General features: G+C 36.3%; 2 protein-coding genes across 2 annotated transcripts; both read left to right on the forward strand.

Annotated features, from left to right (window-relative positions):
* Positions 1–4,235: 4,235 nt before the first annotated feature.
* On the forward strand, positions 4,236–7,922 carry LOC149560475 (cysteine-rich receptor-like protein kinase 19). The gene is made up of 7 exons (XM_089824698.1): positions 4,236–5,122; positions 5,445–5,588; positions 5,680–5,825; positions 5,910–6,120; positions 6,199–6,433; positions 7,227–7,377; positions 7,469–7,922. The coding sequence occupies exons 1-7, from the start codon at positions 4,318–4,320 to the stop codon at positions 7,784–7,786; spliced, it is 2,010 nt and encodes a 669-aa protein (XP_089680824.1). The 5' UTR covers positions 4,236–4,317; the 3' UTR covers positions 7,787–7,922.
* Positions 7,923–8,146: 224 nt separating this feature from the next.
* Positions 8,147–9,057, forward strand: LOC149560476 (uncharacterized). The gene is made up of 3 exons (XM_089827620.1): positions 8,147–8,204; positions 8,538–8,844; positions 8,993–9,057. The coding sequence occupies exons 1-3, from the start codon at positions 8,147–8,149 to the stop codon at positions 8,997–8,999; spliced, it is 372 nt and encodes a 123-aa protein (XP_089683746.1). The 3' UTR covers positions 9,000–9,057.
* The last annotated feature ends 9,495 nt before the right edge of the window (positions 9,058–18,552 follow it).

Here is an 18,552-nt window from a genome sequence, read left to right on the forward strand (position 1 = left end):
ACCAAGAAAGGGAAAGAGGTATGTCGAGAAAAACATCCTAGGATTGAGGAAGCCATCTAGGAACCTCAAAATAAGAGGCAAAAACATCGAAATGCTCCCTCTTCTCTGAGTCATACTCCAATTGTTCAAGAGATAGAAACATTTGAAAGGCAGGATACAGGGACAAGTATAAGGAGATTTGAATGAGAAGAAAATTTGGATAGGCCAATTCATGATAGACTAAGTATAAATGTCTATGAAAAGTCTATGCAAGAAAGAGGGAGAGATCAAGATATCGCTATAGAGGAAAGTCTCACTACAATCTTAGAGTGGGAAATGATTAATGATGAAGATGGTCCACTAGAGGAAGAAACTCCAGCAGAAGCAATACATCCTCCAAATGTTGAAGAGTCCAGGAGGTGAAGAGGAGATTGACATTCGAGCAATCCAAAGGAAAGAGCAATTGGTGATTTCGGGAGACCAAAGTATACCCATTCCAGATTGGTTGAGGCAACAAATTCAATTGCGTCAACAAAGGGAGGTTGATTCGAAAATTGAATTATAGGAAATTTTGGATCGATCAAACCGATCAGAAGAACAAGGGAAAGCAAGAAGATATACTAAATTCATCAAAGAAGAATCAGGATCTAAAATCTTGCAGATTTTGACTCCCATGGTTGACAAAGGCAAAAATCAGATTTCTCCAGATGAATGTCATGTTACAAAAATAAATCTTGGTCGAGCCTCTCAAGAGCAAATATTAGAAGAATTTGATGACTCTACATAGGCTTTGAAGGATAGGTTGAAGAAAGTGGAAGAAGGGTACGAAAAATAGAAAAGAAAAATTAGGGCATTATGTCAGTAATCAATAACTTGCCTCATCCAATAAGAGAGGAAGGTCCATCATTTGTCCCTCCAATAGGTGTTTCCATTGAGGTGGTAGGTGATATTGACAGAATCAAGCAGACTACTCAAGGTACAAAAGTTTGGATTGAAAGAATCCAAGAGCTAGCCTTCAAACATGCAGAAGAATTAGTTCAAGTGCACAATAGGGCATTAGCTGCACTATGTAGGATCCAGTGCATGGAGGAATCATGGGTGGATGAGCATATTTACCAAGAAGAGCTGATTGCCAACATTCAGAATCTGATAGAGACCCCAAAGCAAGAATTGATTGATGGTTGAGTTATCAGTGAGGGGGATGTCTATGATTTTATTTGATGGTATAGTGTAGTGATCATAGCTAAGGAAATATTTGAAAGCTTTACTAGGGAATCTGGTCGATGGAAGAAGATTTTTGACAACATCAAGCAAGGAATGTCAAACGCAGTTGTATCTTTGTTATCATAGAGATTGGTGGAAGAAGAAATGACAATTGATAATCTAAAAGTCAAACTAGAGGAATTCTTTCAACTAAATGTCTATGAAAGAGATGATTTTGAGAACTTCTCCATCTTCTCAAATACATGGCACACTACTAAGGACTTACTGCCAAATTGGGATGAAAGCTTGGGAAAAGCAGAAAGAGCAATTGTAGTTCTAGAATTCAAGCAAGAATCTACACCAAGCATTAGTACAGAGGAATTGGAAATAATGTTAGATTGATTTTGCTCCTTCGTGCGGGGGAATCAAGGATAGATGCATTTAATGCATAGTGGGTGTTCTTAGGGATCATTTATTACACCCCACTCCTTCCTAAACTAGCATGCATAGTGAGTATTCTTAGGGATCATTTATTACACCCCACTCCTTCCTAAATGAGCATGCATAGTGGGCATTTATTACCCACTACAGTAGTGGATTCCTTGTTGCATTAATGTAGATTCCTTTCCTTTTCCCTAACCCTTATTAGGGTTGATGTGGCGTGATCTTGGCCATCAGTTATTGTGATCATCCAAGCCACCTATTGTAATGGAGGACCTATATAAAGGCCTCATTTCTCATTTATAAAGGGAGATTTTATGAGATTGTTGCTATGAGCTACTGAGATAATAAAATTTTCATTGGAGCTTGGTGAATACTTGATGTGTCTTAGTGCTTGCTTGTTCTCCTAAATTTCTTTGATTAGATCAAGTTTAGCCTAGTTAATGTGTGGTGATTGCAATGAAGAATATGATGGTGTATTGATGAATTACTTTGGTTCATACTTTTGATGTTTTAGTGATTCTAACTCATCGTGCAAAGTTAGCCTGAACCCCTTTCATGCATATGCTTAACTTCTATCATTCGTATACATTGTTCTTTATGATGGCGTATGTGGTGATATGAAAATCTTTGGCATAACCCTTGAAGATTGCACTAGTTCATGCTTAGTTGTAGTATAACTTGGCGAAGCAAAATTTGGTAAATTGAGGAATTTGTCCACTAGAGTACTATTTGTTATTATCACTACCCTTAGGATTAGAATAGAATTCCTAAACCCTATCTTATTGAATTTCTGCATATTTTGTGAAAACTCCAAAAAATTACTTCATTACAAAACCTTAAGATAGCTTCCATATCCAGTATGGCTTGAAATGAATCTAAATAAACACATAAGGCCCCTTGTGATCATCAACAAATCACATCAACCATTGATCTTATCCATAGTCAAGACCTGACATTAAAGGAACCTTGAAGTCATCGTATGATCTTCTAGCAATCTTAGCATACACGAGACTTTATTCAAGAGAGGATAAGATATTTCGGTAACATCAATAGTTCCCCATTTCGAAGCCTTCACTAATTTTGGAAGAGATGCTCTACGGTTGAAAATATTTGATTATGGAAAACTCGATTCTTTTCTTTACCCTATTATGAGGGTTTGATGTATTTTAGTTTTAACAACTATATTGTTATTGAAATCAATGCATCTAAATAATTTGAAATACTAAATCTTTATATAAGAGAGTATGAATCTGTGTCAAGTATGCAAGTTGAAACAGTGAAAAGGGTACATACTTATATTCTTTTATGCTTGGAGTATTTGTATTGAATTTGAAAGTCAAATCATTAGGTTATTGATATATGAATATATGAAATATAAAAGCATCTATGCATATATGCATGCATATATAATCTTTAAAAAGATACATTGTAAGAAAAAAATAGAGGTGTTGTAGTTCTTAGTAGTTGATGTTGCTGAATATTGTAAAGTGAAGAATTGTTGTTCAAATAAAGATATAGGTTCTAACATAATAGTTTTTTCCAAAAGAAATAATAAAATTTGTATCTCTCTTTTGTGAATTGTCTTCATTATTTTGATATCTTACATTTTCATTTATATCACAATTACTTTGGAATGATATATGTGCATTCCAAATCTGTTTAAAAGAATTAAGAGTTTGAAAACTCTCCTACTCTGGTTCACCCTACCCCCAGTCAGAATAGTCATTATTTCCAAAAAGATGTCCGTACTTCTTAACAAATGTGATAGGTCATCGTCTCCGCTATGAAACTATGGATGAGTGAGATTCTCTCAATGCTAGTTACTACCATTTCGACCAGCTGCATCCATTAGATTCAAAAGATAGCTTAAGGCTTTCGAAGCAGAAAACCTGCGACATGTATATAAGTAAAATAATCACCAAAGATAAAAGTGCGAGCTCAAAATCTCACGTCATTCGAATCTAAGACAAATGGAACGACATCATCCTTGTCATCAAGGATAAACAGGAAGTTAACAATATGTACCCCCATATTCGTCAACTTTCACTATTGGCAGCATCTAATTCAAAATCATACACCTAGAGAGTAAAGATCGGTTTCCTAATAGCATTAAAATCTATCTCATCTCTTATTCGTGTGGTGCATTTCAAACGTTGCTGGCGCACTCCTATTGGCTTGTCAAGAGTCTCCATCATTGAATAAAGTAGTAGAGGCAGCTTGCAGAGATATTTATATCAACCTAGTATGATGGTGAAGCAATGGATTGATCACTGCTGACATATCAGTCGTCACCAGCACAACTTTTCAATGGCTTTGTTTGACTCGCAAATTTACATCCAAGACAATAAGGTTAGTTTCAGTTTCACATGAGAATTAGATGAAATGGACGTTAAAAACAATAAAACGAGGTTTATTTTCTCATTATTTGTAAATATTATTTTTTTATTGAAAATGTCAGTTTCAAGGTTAGAGATATGATATGACAGGCAATTTACAGCCCTTTATTTTCTACGGCTGGAAATCAAAGCTCACCTTTGATATTTTTTATTTTGTTTTTATTTACATTGAAAAAGTTATATTATTTATGTAATTCCTTTAGAAAAAAAAGAGTGATTCAATCTCTAGATGTCTAGTTCATCCTCTGTAACTACTTAAAGCTTGAGGAACAATAATTCGCATCAGTGCTTCAAAATGAAAATCATGATGAAGTACAACTGTTTCCCTTGTATTCCTTTCGTAGGATCGAAGTTTCTTCCAACCCTCCTTTTGCTATTCGTAATGAATTTTCCTTCTGCCATACGTAGCAACTATGTATATTACACGCCCTGCGAAGATTCCCCAAATGCCGCCAGTACATATTCCACAAACTTGAATCTAGTTATCACTGATCTGTTTAAAAACGCACCTCAAAGTCTAGGGTTTAACACTTCTTCCCGCGGCCAATCTCCCAATAAGGTCTATGGTCTTCTCCAGTGTTCAGGGAATATATCAGCAGAGAGATGCTCAAACTGTGTGGTGGAAGCGAATAAAAGTATTCATGAATTTTGTCCCAACAAAGTAGGCGGGCAAATATGGTTTGATGACTGCTTCCTTCGTTACAACAATTCTAATTTCTTTTCGATTCTAGATGATAGCGGTGGAAATACCGTTTTTGGCTCGAATGAAATTAGTAGCGATTGGGACGCTTTTGAGTCCACGGCCAGCAGCCTTTTGTCAAATCTGTCCGAGGAAGCTTACATCCCTGCAAATAAGGGTTTTGCAGTTGGGTCAGCTAATTATTCCACTTCAGGAAAATTATACGGTTTAGTTCAGTGTTGGAGAGATATATCAGTGCAAGATTGCAAAAAATGCTTGGATACAGCGAGGGCACTGATGAAGAGCTGTTGTTATAGAAAATCAGAAGTCCAGGTTCCATTAGGGAGTTGCAATGCTAAATATGATATCAACTCCTTTTTTGATTCTGCTCAATCACCTACTAATTCCCCTGAATCAAAAGGTATGCGCCACTTCCCTCTAATTTAATTATAAGGGGTTTTACTTTTATCCACTGGTTCTCATTCTAATGTTAATGTTTATTCATTTTCTCCTTTCTAACAATACATCAGAAAATATGTTCCAAAACCTTTGTATAATTTTATTTTTGAGATTTTTTGAGAGATTAATTTTATTTTTGAGAGTTTTTGAGAGATTTTAACTGCTACAGGTTTTTTTTTTTTTCTTTTGGTTGCCGCTACCTCTTGGATACTATAAATATATTTCAAATAGGATTTATGAGGTATAATTATAATGATAAATAGTTTTAAATTGTATTTTTGCAGAAAAGTCTTCCAAAACATTATCCATAGTATTAGGGTTTGTGGGAGGCATCATACTGGCTTTACTTATTTGTTTGATTGCATGGAGAAAAAGAGTTAAATCTGCTATTTTTGAGAGCCCAATAACCATTCCTGCCCAAAATCAAGGTGCTCCTTAAACTCATTTGTGATATTTTGTTTTCATTTTTATAATCGTACTTACCAGCCACTTTTATCTCATTATTGTCTAATGTTATAGAGAGGAGGCAAGAGCTTTCCGATGAATCCGGGTTACTTATGCAAGAGCAACAGTTTGCCTTCACCTTAAAAGTGTTGGCAGAAGCTACAAAAGATTTTCATGATGACAACAAGCTTGGAGAGGGAGGTTTTGGTGATGTATATAAGGTAGGACGACATATTATTTTTGATCCTATGTAAAATTTGTTAAACAAGAGATGAAAATTCTGAATTTGGATTTTTATGCCTCAGGGAACAATTAAAGATGGAAATGTAATAGCTGTGAAAAAGCTTTCTACCAATTCTTTACAAGGCAAGAAAGAATTTCTTAATGAAGTGAAATTGGTGGACAATGTTCAACATCGAAACCTGACAAAGTTGTTGGGATGTTGTGCGGAGGGAGATGAAAGGCTACTTGTTTATGACTATTATCCCAACAAGAGCTTGGACACATTTATTTTTGGTACGTTCCATTCTATAATAATTTGGTTTGGGAAAAGTGAATATGTGACAAATGTGTTTAGAATTTGGATTAATACAGATTCCAAGAAGCGCAAAGAGTTAGATTGGCCAAAGCGTTATAATATCATCATTGGAATTGCACATGGACTTCACTATCTTCATGAGGATTCACAACTGCGAATCATTCACAGAGATATTAAAGCAACCAATATTTTACTTGATGACAAACTCAATCCAAAGATCACTGACTTTGGTATAGCCAGATTTTTCCCCGACGATGTGACACAGATCCAAACAAGAGTTGCAGGCACATGGTAAACATCCAATCTATTCTGCAATCTCTTTTCTTTTAGCCTTAAATTATAGCTTACTGGGCATTCAAGATGCTTGAATATGTTTTTCTTAATAATTGGAATAATGTTTGAATTCTTTCTTTAAATAGTTTTATTAAAAAAACATTTATACAGTATATTTAAGCCTCTTAAAATACACCTCATGGGAACATTTAAGGTTTTTAATCCTATGATAAATAATGATATTAATTTATATGTTTTTGTGGTTGAATAAATTATCATTGATTTAATTTAAGTAAGTGATCATTGATTTTATATTTTAATTTGAAAAAGAGGGGTAAAAATTTATTAAGACAGAAAGGATTACAACAAGAAGAGCTCAACAAGGAGCTCTATCCTGAGAAACTAGGTTTATCAAATTCTTGCACCATCTTAGAGAGAAATTGCCCCCTATCCACAATATTTTATCTTTTATTTGATTTTTGATATTTTTTTTTTTAGATTTTATTGATTTGCAAATAACTTTTTATTTTTATTTACTTTACTAAAATCATTGTACTCTAGAATTATTATCTAATCTTTTCTCAAAAATTTTAAATTTCTTTTTAGACAATTAAGAGATTAACCTGTTAGAATTTATTCTTTTGGAAGATTAAAAGAAGGTTTACTTCTGAATTCATTATTTTTAATAGATTTGAACCTTTTTCCTATTCTGAAAATTAATGAGAGTTGCAACCCACTCCATTTTAAGATTTAAAAAATATATAAACCAGCTCAATTAATAAAATTGAATCATTTTATTGTTGAACTTCAGCGGTTACATGGCTCCAGAGTATGTGATGCGAGGGCACCTGTCTGTTAAAGTAGACGTCTATAGTTTTGGGGTGGTGCTGCTTGAGGTTGTGGGCGGAAGGAAAAACACTGATATTGATCTTCCATACCATATGCAAAACCTGTTGGAATGGGTAAGAAATTGGATTGCCAACTATTCATTTCCTTCGACTGTTATTTTTCAATATTAACCCCTAGATTTTGTAAAATGATGACCTGATACAGGCATGGGTACTATTCAAGGGAGGAAAAGGATTAAATGTGGTAGATCCAAAGGCTTCAGAAGTGGTAGAAGAAGAGGCCCTAAGGTGCATTCATGTTGGGCTTTTGTGTGTGCAAGCTGATGCAACACTTCGTCCACTTATGTCTGATGTTATTAAGATGCTCAGTAGAAGTTCAATGAAATTTCCAAATCCAACAGAGCCTGCTTTTATAAATTATAGTGAAGCCGATGCCTCGAAGTTAATGTCAAGCTTCGTCGTTGAAGACCATGAAAAGAAAACAATATATGAAACGACCGTTACTGAATTGGAAGCAAGGTGACCACAAACGAAACAACTATGGATTGTTTGTTAAAAGCTGAATACAGCCCATCCCAGAGTATTTTTGCTATGCTGAAATTCTGTGCATTAATTAATGTATTTATAGACTTCCATGGATTTAAATTTATGCTTTTTCATCTCGTGTCAAAGCCCACATTATGAAATGTCAATTGTGCAGCCATGAGGTGTTCGCTACTAGGAAATAATAAATTAGGTTTAGTGTGGATGGAGAAGTGATTGAAAGAGCTATTTTAACATGTTCAACGCTAGCAATTAAAGCATATCCAACACTGGCATTTAATGCATGTTCAACATTCAACTGAATCTGAGTGGACCCTCGCAGTGAATGCCCGCGTGAAAAATGCAGGCCAGACTTCTAATTCCCCTTCCCTTATTTCTACCCCTCATTCAACTGAAAGGTAATCCGAAGCTCCCTCATAATGTTTCCCCTCTCTACTAGCCAAACGAAAGGTAGGAATCCCTACGCGTGCGCTTGGGCTTCAAACTACACCTATTTCTGTATTTCTAGATGTATTATAGTGCCTGCCTACTCCTATTATAGGTATAAAGGCAGGATCAAGGAATAAAGACAAATGGGGGTGGGGTTGGCGATGTCTATTTGGTCGAATATTTGTACCAGATGTGACATTTTGTTTGATTTATTAATTAATTAAAAAATCACACAAACACTGTGAGTTTTAAATAAATGACTGGACATAATTTGCGTCGGTGTTTTTGAAAATCTTCTGCAGTCAATTTTGGATTGGGGTTTTATTCTTTGCATGGCAGGGCTGGGATTTCTTCTCTGTTGGTGAGAACAGATGGTTCTTCTCCAACTATGCATGCAATGCAATTTGAATCATTTTATTCAGGGGAGAGCTCCAAGCTGAAAAAAGTTAATGGTTGTTTTCCGCGTAGCCATGATCGCCCTGTTCTTGTTATTCCTCCAACGGCTGTAGTGGAGGACATTGATTATTGGACCAAGCATGCTTTGATATGCAAATTTCTTGGAATCCAGATTTCCCTATCCGCTCTTAAGGCATGGATTCGCCGCTCATGGTAGGTGGAAGGCGATATGGAGATTATGTTGGCGGGGAATAGTTTTTTTTTGTTGTATTCTCTTGCATGTCTGATTGGGATCGTGTTTTTGAAGGAGGCCCTTATTTCTACAACCATGTGGGGTTATTTGTCAAACCTTGGCATTCAGGTTTTAATTCTGCTGAGGATTTCCCTTCAACAGTGCCAGTTTGGGTTTGCTTGCCTCGTCTTCCCTTGAAATTTTGGCGTGAAGACATCCTTCGACAAATTAATCCTTCGATAAAAAGGTTATTTCTTATGCTAGAATTTGTGTTGAAATTAATTTGAATAACCCATTACCAGATTCTTTGAAAATTTGTATGGGGGATTTTTCTTGGGTGCAGCAGTTAGATTATGAATCTCTCCCTTTATGTTGCCGGATTTGTCATGAGTATGGTCATTTGTTGCGTCAGTGCCCCCGTAACTCAAGTTTCAAAGGAGTGGATGGTTCTACAACACTACAGGGAAAGGACAATCTCAAATGGCTAATACTACCAAGGGGATGAATCCACAAGATGCTACAGGTAAGGGTAAGGCTCAAATGCAGGATAAGGATGGATTTACCCCTATTCGCCCTCGTGCTAAGGGTCGTGGTCAAAAGAGGCCTTTGAAAGAAAGATTATCTGATTCAAGTTTTAACCGCTTTGAGGTGCTGGATAGTATGGTTCTAGAGGAGGGTATTCCTCCTCCTATCTCTTCTGATCCAGTTTGCCCAGATGAGAGATCTGTTCCTAATGATGCTTGTGGGGCATCCCAAGTTGTAGTATATCAGAACTGTGAGGTCCCTATAGCTCCTGTGAAAGAGGCTCTGGTGACTCCTGCAGTGTTGGAGGATAATGATGTTGTTTTAGCTGACTTGGTTAAGGATGTGCTACCATCAGGTAAGGGCAAGGGTTCTCCTCTCCCCTTGGGGTTGATGTCTCGACCCTTTAAGCGGGCTTCTTCTACTCCTCCTCTAAGGAGTGGGCGCAAAACAGACCAAAAGAAGATTAAACTCATAGGAGATATATTGATTAAGTCTGATTCAGTGAAACTTTTGGATTCTCATTTTCCCAATTCTACCCAATGAAGATTATTCTCTCATGGAATGTAAGGGGGTTGAATAGCATCCCTAGACAAAAGGCTATTCATAACTTGGTGGTTGATCATAGCTCTGATGTTTTTTGTATCCAAGAGACTAAGCTCTCTGTGGAGTCTATGGTCCAACATGCCTCTAGTATTTGGTCTCGTGGCCAATGCCAGTGTGTTGGGGCAACAGGCAGTGCGGGTGGTTTAGCTATATTTTGGGATCCTCAAAAAATTTCTCCTCTTGGTTGGATGTCTCCTCGCTCAACTCTCTCTATGGTAGCTTCTGCTCTAGACTCAGGAGAGGTAATCATGGTTACTAATGTGTATGCACCTATTGATCTTGTGGGAAAGGAGGAACTTTGGGAACATATTCAATATGTTAGAAATTGTCATCCTTATCATCCTTGGGTGTTAGCAGGGGACTTCAATTTAGTTTTAAGTCTGGAGGAGAAGCATGGTGGTTTGGCTAGATTGGGGCCTTCTTCTGGTCTTCTTCGGCAACATATATCTCTTTTGCATCTCTCTGATGTTAAGCCTTCTAATGGTCTCTATACCTGGAATAATCGCAGGACTAGTGTTGCTGCTATCTCAGAACGTCTAGATAGATTTCTTGTTTCTTGCTTCTGGGTTAGTGGCACCCTTACTATCTCTTCAAAAATCTTTGATTGGAGGGGTTTAGATCATTGGCCAATCAAATTTTTTGCTATACGGGCTTATGTTCTGAAGCATCCTCCTTTTAAGTTCCAGTTGATGTGGCTTCAGGACTCCTCTCTTCATGATTGTGTTTTCTGTTGGTGGAAAGATGGTGCTCCTGCATATGGTACTGCAATGTTCTCATTTTCTAAAAGGCTTCAATATGTTAAAAGGCAGCTCAAGATATGAAATAGGGAATGCTTTGGGAACCTTCACTTTATGAAGAGGCTTGCTCAAGAAGATCTTGATGTCATCACAAGGGAGATTAGAGATCGAGGTTTCTCAGAGGACCTTGGCAAGGCTGAATCCCTTGCTTCTAGAGCTCTAGAAGAATGGGAAATTTGAGAGGAAATTTTTTGAAAACAAAAAGCTAGAGTTGATTGGCTCCAGGAAGGTGATCGTAACACTGCCTTTTTCCATAAAACAGTGCAATCTCGTCGGAATCAAAGCACTATCTCTTCTTTGGTTAATTCTCAAGGTATCCAACTGAATTCCTTGCCAGCTTTGTTCCAGGAGGCTATTTGGTACTTCTCTACCCTCTTCTCTGAGGACTCTCCTCCTGCTGATAATGAAGAAAATCTTATTTTGTCCTGTATTACTTCCCTTATCACTCAGGAAATGAATGATTATCTCATGCGTCCTATTTCTTTGGAAGAGCTGGAGGAGGTGGTCTTTGGCATGCCTAAGGGGAAGGCTCCTGGTCTTGATGGCTTTGCAGTTGAATTCTTTCAGGAATTTTGGGACATCATTAATCATGATTTGTTGGAGGTGGTTAAAGAATCCTATGCTAGCAAGCAGATGCTTCGAGCTTTGAACTCTACATTCTTGACTCTTATTCCTAAGAGAGAGGGTGCTAATCAATTGGAGTTTTTTAGACCAATTGCCTTATGTAATGTGGTTTACAAAGTTATTACTAAGTTGATTACTGAGAGATTGAAAAGGTGGCTTCCCATTGTTATCTCAGAAGAATAAGGTGGTTTTGTTGCTGGCAGACAAATTTTGGATGGGGTGGTTATTGCTACTGAGGCTATTCACTCTATGGCTACTTCAAGGGAGAGAGCCATGTTTGTTAAGCTGGATATGGCTAAGGCCTACGATAGAGTTAAATGGAGCTTCCTAAGGAGTATTCTTCTTTCTTTTGGATTTAGCTCTGACTGGGTGAGTTGGATTATGAGTTGTGTTACTTCTGCCTCTTTTTTTGTTCTTATTAATGGTCAACCTTCTTAACTATTTGGTGCTTCTAGAGGCCTCCGCCATGGTGACCCTCTCTCCCCATATCTATTCATCATCATGGCTGAAGGCTTGGGCAGATTCATTAAGCATCAGGCGTCCTAGAATTCTATTCAAGGCTGGCAGTGGGGTAATGGCTTACCTTCTCTTTCCCATCTTCAATTTGTTGATGATTCTACTCTTGTTGGTCTTGCTAGGATCAAGGAAGCTAAAGCCTTTCAACATGCTTTGGATGTTTATTTAGTACCTTCAGGCCAAAAAGTTAATGAGCACAAATCTTCTATTTACTTTTTTAACACTCCTGATTCTATTCAGCACAGGATTATTGGTATCCTACGGTTTCAGATAGGATCACTTCCTTTGACTTATCTTGGCATCCATATTGCTATTTCCAGGCAGCCACGTCTCTTTTGGCAAAATTTGATTACCAAGCTTCAGGATAAGGTAAATCATTGGACTCATAGATGGCTTTCTACTGCTACCCGGGTTACTCTTCTTCAAGCTGTTATCCAAGCTCTTCCTACTTATCGAAGCATGGTTCACGCTGCACCTATTTACTTTCTCAAGGAGTTTGATGCTCTTTCTCGACAATTCCTTTGGAGTGGTAATTTGCGTAGTACTAAATGGAGCTTGGTTAATTGGGCAACTGTTTGTAGGCCTAAAAAGGAGGTGGTCTTGGTCTTCGATCTACTCTATTGAGTAGTCAAGCTTTGGCTGCTAAACTTTATTGGCGATGGTGCTCTGGACAACATCAACTTTGGGCTCGTATTATCACTCATAAATATTTTCATGGTGTTGATCCTTGCTTTGTTTTTGCACTTCCTCTTGAAGGTCGTGGCTCAATGGTTTGGCATACTTTGAAGACAGGTGCGATGTTGGTAAAGAGGGGTCTGTTTTGGATATGTAAAGGAGGTTCTCAGGCTTTGTTTTGGTTTGATTCTTGGGATGGATTCCCTTCCATTTTATCCATATACCCTCATCTTTAGCCTCTTTGTGACTCTTTTCTTGCCGCTAGATGGGATAAAGTGGCTCATTACAAGACTCCTTATCAATTGAGACCTGTTGTTGGTTGCAGATGGAAGCATTCTTCTGATTGGCCTCCTGGAGGTACAGACATGGATCGTCAGGAGCTTTCTCAAATTTTGGCCTCTAGAGAGTGTTCTTCTTTGCTTGGTCCAGATGTTTTGGCTTGGGGCGGTACCTTGTCTAGTAAATATCATGTCTCTGTTGGGTATCAGGAGATAACTAGACAATTATTTGGGGATGCTGAGGTCCCTTGGTGGAAGTAAGTTTGGAATAAAGTTTCTTGGTCCAAGTGCAATTTTTTCATGTGGCTAGTGGCTCACAACCGTTGTCTTACCTAGGATAATCTTTGTAAACGTGGATTTCAGGGCCCCTCTTATTGTGTTTTGTGTGGTAATGGAGAGGAGTCTGTCTCCCATCTGTTCTTCCATTGCTCCTATTCTACTCAGATATGACACCTTTGGTGGAGCGCTTGGGGTTGCTCTTGTCAGCATGCTTCCTCTTTGCCTGAGTTCTGGGCCCACTTGGGTACTGCTCCCTCCAAGTCTTCTTTTCTCCATGCTGCTTGGATTGCTAGCCCATCTTTCACGCTTTGGCATATCTGGTTGGAGAGGAATCGTCGCATATTCCAAGATGTTCGGCTTGGTGTTTTGCATCTTTGGTAGAAAATATCACATTCTCTTCAGGAAACTATTATTGTGAAGTGTGGGCTTGATGGGGGTATGGATCTGGTTGATCTTGCTATCTGTAATCGCCTCAATTTTCATCTGCAGGATGGGGTTGCAGCTCATAGGTTTCCTTCTATGTCCAGGCAGCTTCACCATCAGAGGAAGGGCCGGGTTAACTGGGATGGGCACTGGACTCCTCCTCCCTGTGGAGTTCTGAAAATTAACACTAATGGTTCTTCTCGTGGGAATCCTGGTCCGGCTAGTATTGGCGGAGTGGCTCGTTGTAGTTCTGGGGATGTTAAATTTTTCTTCTCAGTTCATAAGGGTGATTATACTAACAATCTCATGGAAGCTCGAGCTATTTTATATGCTGTGGAATAGTGTTGCTTGCGGGGATGGAGTAAGATTATCTGTGAGTCTGATTCCGAGGTGGTGGTGAACATGCTTTCTTTGCAAGAGCTTGAGGATGTTAGTTGGTAGCTAGCCACTGTTGTTAAGAAGATTCTTTTCTTCTCTTCCTCTTTTCAGTTCATTAGGTTCATGTATATTCCTCGTGAATGGAATAGAACTGCTGATTGTTTAGCCAAATGGGCATCTAGTCATGATCCGAGTTGGAATATTAGGGATAGAAGGCAACTGTCCTTTGAGATGGTGCAAGAATTTGATGATCTTGTTGCTCAAGATCGAGCTCCTTGTTGAGCTCTCCTTGTTGTATTCCTTTCTGTCTTAATAAATTTTTACCCCTCTTTTTGCGTGAGTTTTAAATAAATTAATAAATCAAACAAAAGGTCACATCTGGTGCATTTTCTCGGCTATTTAGCCATGGGCGGTGAGGTTTGGCAGGAATCCATCCCTATGCTCCACCCAGCTAGAACAAAGAAAGGTAGGGTAGGACCCACCCACCCAACTAACAAACAAAAGAAAGGAGCGGAGCTTGTTGTTTTAAACCTGAAACTTCCTCGACCTCCTCTAATAAATTCTTGGGGGAAGAAAAATCAATGGGGTTCGGCAGGAACCCCACCTTCGCCTTAGAAATTATTATTTTTGATGACCTAACTTGTTAAGAACAATGGCTGTATTCAATTCCTTTAATGAATCATTGATGAGAGGGATAAGAAAACTATGGTTGATGGTGAGAATCTAAAATTGCTAATAAGATTAATTGGGTACATTCATTTTATTGAAAATATTTTAAATAACATAATTGGCTTAAAAAAATAATAGATGAGAGCTTACAATTCATGTGGACTTTTCCCACAATACTCATAGTTTTATTTTACTTCTTTGTTATTTATTCAATTTTACAAATATTCTTACAATTCCACCAACATTATCTTAAAGTACTTTACGACTATATTACTAAGAAAAACTATATTGCACTCATGATAAAGAATTGAGTATGAAGACAATAATATAGTATATCATATCACTATATGTAACCAAAGCTTATTTATATGAGACTTGATATATAAGAAAATTTAAATGAGCAATCAATCTTGCTTTGATAAAAGAATCAGCATTAGAGTCTATAAACATCCACAACCTTAAGACTTTTCGGTGGGTAGGACTTCTAAGTGTTTGAGGAAAAAGATAATTCTAGGGGGATATTATGTTCCCACATCTAACTCTCCATCATCCTCTAATATTAGTTCTTCCCTTTCTCTTCTATTCAAGGATTCAATATAAAATTATTTATTAATTATGATTTTATTTTTTGGTGGTGTTAATCTTATATGCTGAGGAGGAGGTTTTGATAATTATTTCTTTCATATTATTAGATCATTTCTAATTCAAAGATTAATAAAGACAAAGATATAAAGAAATGGTTAAACATGTCTACCTCATGTAAATATGACTTTTAAGAGGACCAAAAATAATTCGCTCAATTTATCCATTTTAATTATATAACTCTAAAATACAAATTAATTCATTTTTATTTGACTAAAAGAAGAATTTGATTTTCATTCTACTATTACATTATTATTTTACCTCCTTAGTATGAACTAACCATGAGATAATAAAACCTTTTTTCTTGATTGAGTAGATAGTGGTAAGTACCAAATATATTCTCGTGACTTTAGAAATAAGGTCATTTGAACTTTTTTTTGAACCTTAGTCTTTGATGTACATCAAAAGAAATTCTAGTTGATTTGTTCATAATAGTGCATCATTTCCATTTAAATAAATAGATGATGTCAATCTTAGGTATCAAGTTTCCAGATATCATATGAATATTTTCATTTTGACAAAGATTATTTGCATTTCTCCATCACAAAACATGCCCTTAACTTGATATGTATATTTAATACATCTCCTCTTAGGAATTATATCTTTATATTGGGAACATCCTTCATCCCAAAAATTCATCTTCATTGATGATATTTATTCGTCAACCTTATTAATTTCCTCATTAAGATTATTATCCTTAATTATTATCTTATTTTCATTAAGAATGATTTTTGGACATACCATTCTTGTTGCAAGCATCATTATAATGAAAAGTAATCATTTTATCAATCATGCAGATTAGAAACCAATGGTCTAAACCTTTTTTTTTAAAAACCAATAAGCATTAGTTCTTACTTTCCTCCAAAGAAAAATAAATTAATTGATTTGCAATCCTAAAATGAATTTAGTAAAAATTCTAATTTTATAATAAACTACATAATACAACTCTGCTTTTTAACAATACAATATTGTAAAAAAATTCAACGTATTTTTTAAAATGCTTTTAAAATATGAACTAATTCTTTCAAATCTAAGATACATATTCCTCCCCCCAAAGTACTAACAACTCTAATATAGAAATAAAAACATTAAAATTACATCATTTATTTTGCAATATAGATTGTAGATAACTCAATATGGTTTTTGTAAACCCTTTTAAAAATGAAACAAAATTTTCCCAAAATTTTAGAAATAAGAGTTTACCAAGATGACCTTCACATTTCAAAAAAAGAACCATGCATTTCAACTACCATGATCATGGTATCAGTCCTAATAAAATAGTTGCACATAAGAAGAAAACAATATTAATATATTAATATATACACCTCAATTGTGTAGAAAATGAATGTAGCATGGACAATCACATATATGAACAACCAAAACCTTATAGTTAAATAATATATTAATAATAATAATGAAAACATATTTTAATTAAAAATTAAGATAGTCACAAATATATTACATATAATCTACTATATTATTTAAAGCTAAAGGAGTGACACTTTGTGTAGTACAAATTGAAGCATTGAAATTCTTGCCAAAAATTATGTTTATATATTTAAGTTCAATATAACCTTAAATAGACACCGAATATGTACTATTTTAGAATTGACTAGTACCTACTAGTAAAAGATTTTGTAGAATATGAGTACACTAACATAAACTTTTGGACTTATGTAAATATAACTTTCTTCTTGTTTGATTATAAAAAATTGAAGCCATTCGTATTTTTAAAGTTAACAAGGTAAAAAATCCTCCAAATGTTTTCTCCGAGGCATGTGACTGCATTTTCGGCTTTGAATTTAGTCCTCGGCTGTTATCATGTTGCGTATGAAATGTATGTTCAAGTATTATAGGAAAAAGATGGATCGAATTATAATATACCAAATTCTTACTCAAATGTGGCATTTTAAATCTTGCTGGTGGCTTCCTAGCTATAGGCAAATCAGAAGTCTCATTATGAATAAAGAATAAGTGGCATGTTTGAGCCCAACCAGTGCGGTGTGATGGCGTATACAATGACTTCGTCGTTACTAATCAAGTATGGATTATAGCTGTTGCGAACACCAGTGACTCATATTTTTTAAATTATTATTTTTCATTATTTAATTCAGACGTGAGATAATGTACTGATTGTTACTGACGTGACCATAGCATTTTTTAATGACTTTCTCTTTCATTTTTCTTCTTTTTTTCCTTTAAATTTAGATTCTGCATAATATGTTTATTATTGAATGGTTTCTAACAATGTATTGGTGTTTTTTAAGTACTAGATAGCACACAAAAAGATGTGGTGCTGACTCCAGAGTACAAAAGGCTAAAGGATCATCTGGAGGTTACCTCCCAACCATTTAATTCAAAAAACAAATAAGGTCCAGAATAGAACTATCAACATTAGTCATGAACTATCAACATCAGTCATGTTACTAATAAGTAGATAAAATGGAAAAGCATTCCAGTAACAAGGAAACATATTGCTACTATTAGTGCAATACTGAAAAATATACATATAAAATAAAACCCCATAGGGTATCGAGTTCAAAGTGATTGACAACATAAAAGCAAAAACGAAAAAAAAACTAGGCCAAGCTACCCTCCTTCTTCTTTGGTTTCTCATTCTTCTTCTCCTCGAGCTCATTCCTGTTCAAGTCCACCCCCTTCTCTTTGACAGACTTGTCCAAGAGTGTCTTCAACCAGTCCTTTGCCAGAAAGCCGTAAATGGAGAGGGTAGTCTCACTTTCCTTGCCCAAGTCCTTCAAATCTTTATTCACCTATAGGAAATAAAAGTTAGTGGCCACAAAACGCATAAGAGAATTCCACCAGGGTTTCAAATTTTTGGCAAATGCCAATGTGATTGTCCATAATTTCCTTCATCTATAGCTCTATCCTATCCAATTGAGCCTTGCTATGGCTCTGACCGTGGCTATGCTTATATTTTTTTCCTTGCCTTTGGGAGTACCTTTCATGAGGGAGGTGATGTCCACCCCTCCGCTTCTAGTCAAGGATGGGATAGCTTCAAGGGTATCAGAAATGTGGGAGGGGCTAGGTGGGCTGGAGACAAGTTTCTTACCAATGTCCCGGTGAGGTTTCTTCCTCTTGGTGGGTTTTATGTCACTTTTGATAGATTTTGAGCTAAATTCCTTTTTGGGGGGAGACTTCAATTTCTCTAATTGGATTCGTTTGATGGTTCTTTGAGCATTCTGCTTGCTCTTCCTTGTGTCTATATCTGAATCAATGAGGTTAATTTTAATCTCAGGGGTGAAGGTTTCTTGGTTTTTTT

Source organism: Cupressus sempervirens, chromosome 4 (genome assembly GCF_028749045.1).
Source record: "Cupressus sempervirens isolate cs-2001-9-10 chromosome 4, ASM2874904v1, whole genome shotgun sequence".
NCBI lineage: Eukaryota > Viridiplantae > Streptophyta > Pinopsida > Cupressales > Cupressaceae > Cupressus > Cupressus sempervirens.

Bases quoted from the DNA above. Each gene is read 5' to 3' on its own strand.
- LOC149560475 (XM_089824698.1), top strand. From the start codon at position 4,318: ATGAAAATCATGATGAAGTACAACTGTTTCCCTTGTATTCCTTTCGTA. The intron at 5,589-5,679 runs GTGCTCCTTAAA...CTAATGTTATAG, and splicing joins CATTCCTGCCCAAAATCAAG to AGAGGAGGCAAGAGCTTTCC. The intron at 6,121-6,198 runs GTACGTTCCATT...GGATTAATACAG, and splicing joins CTTGGACACATTTATTTTTG to ATTCCAAGAAGCGCAAAGAG.
- LOC149560476 (XM_089827620.1), top strand. From the start codon at position 8,147: ATGCAGGCCAGACTTCTAATTCCCCTTCCCTTATTTCTACCCCTCATT. The intron at 8,205-8,537 runs GTAATCCGAAGC...AATCTTCTGCAG, and splicing joins ACCCCTCATTCAACTGAAAG to TCAATTTTGGATTGGGGTTT.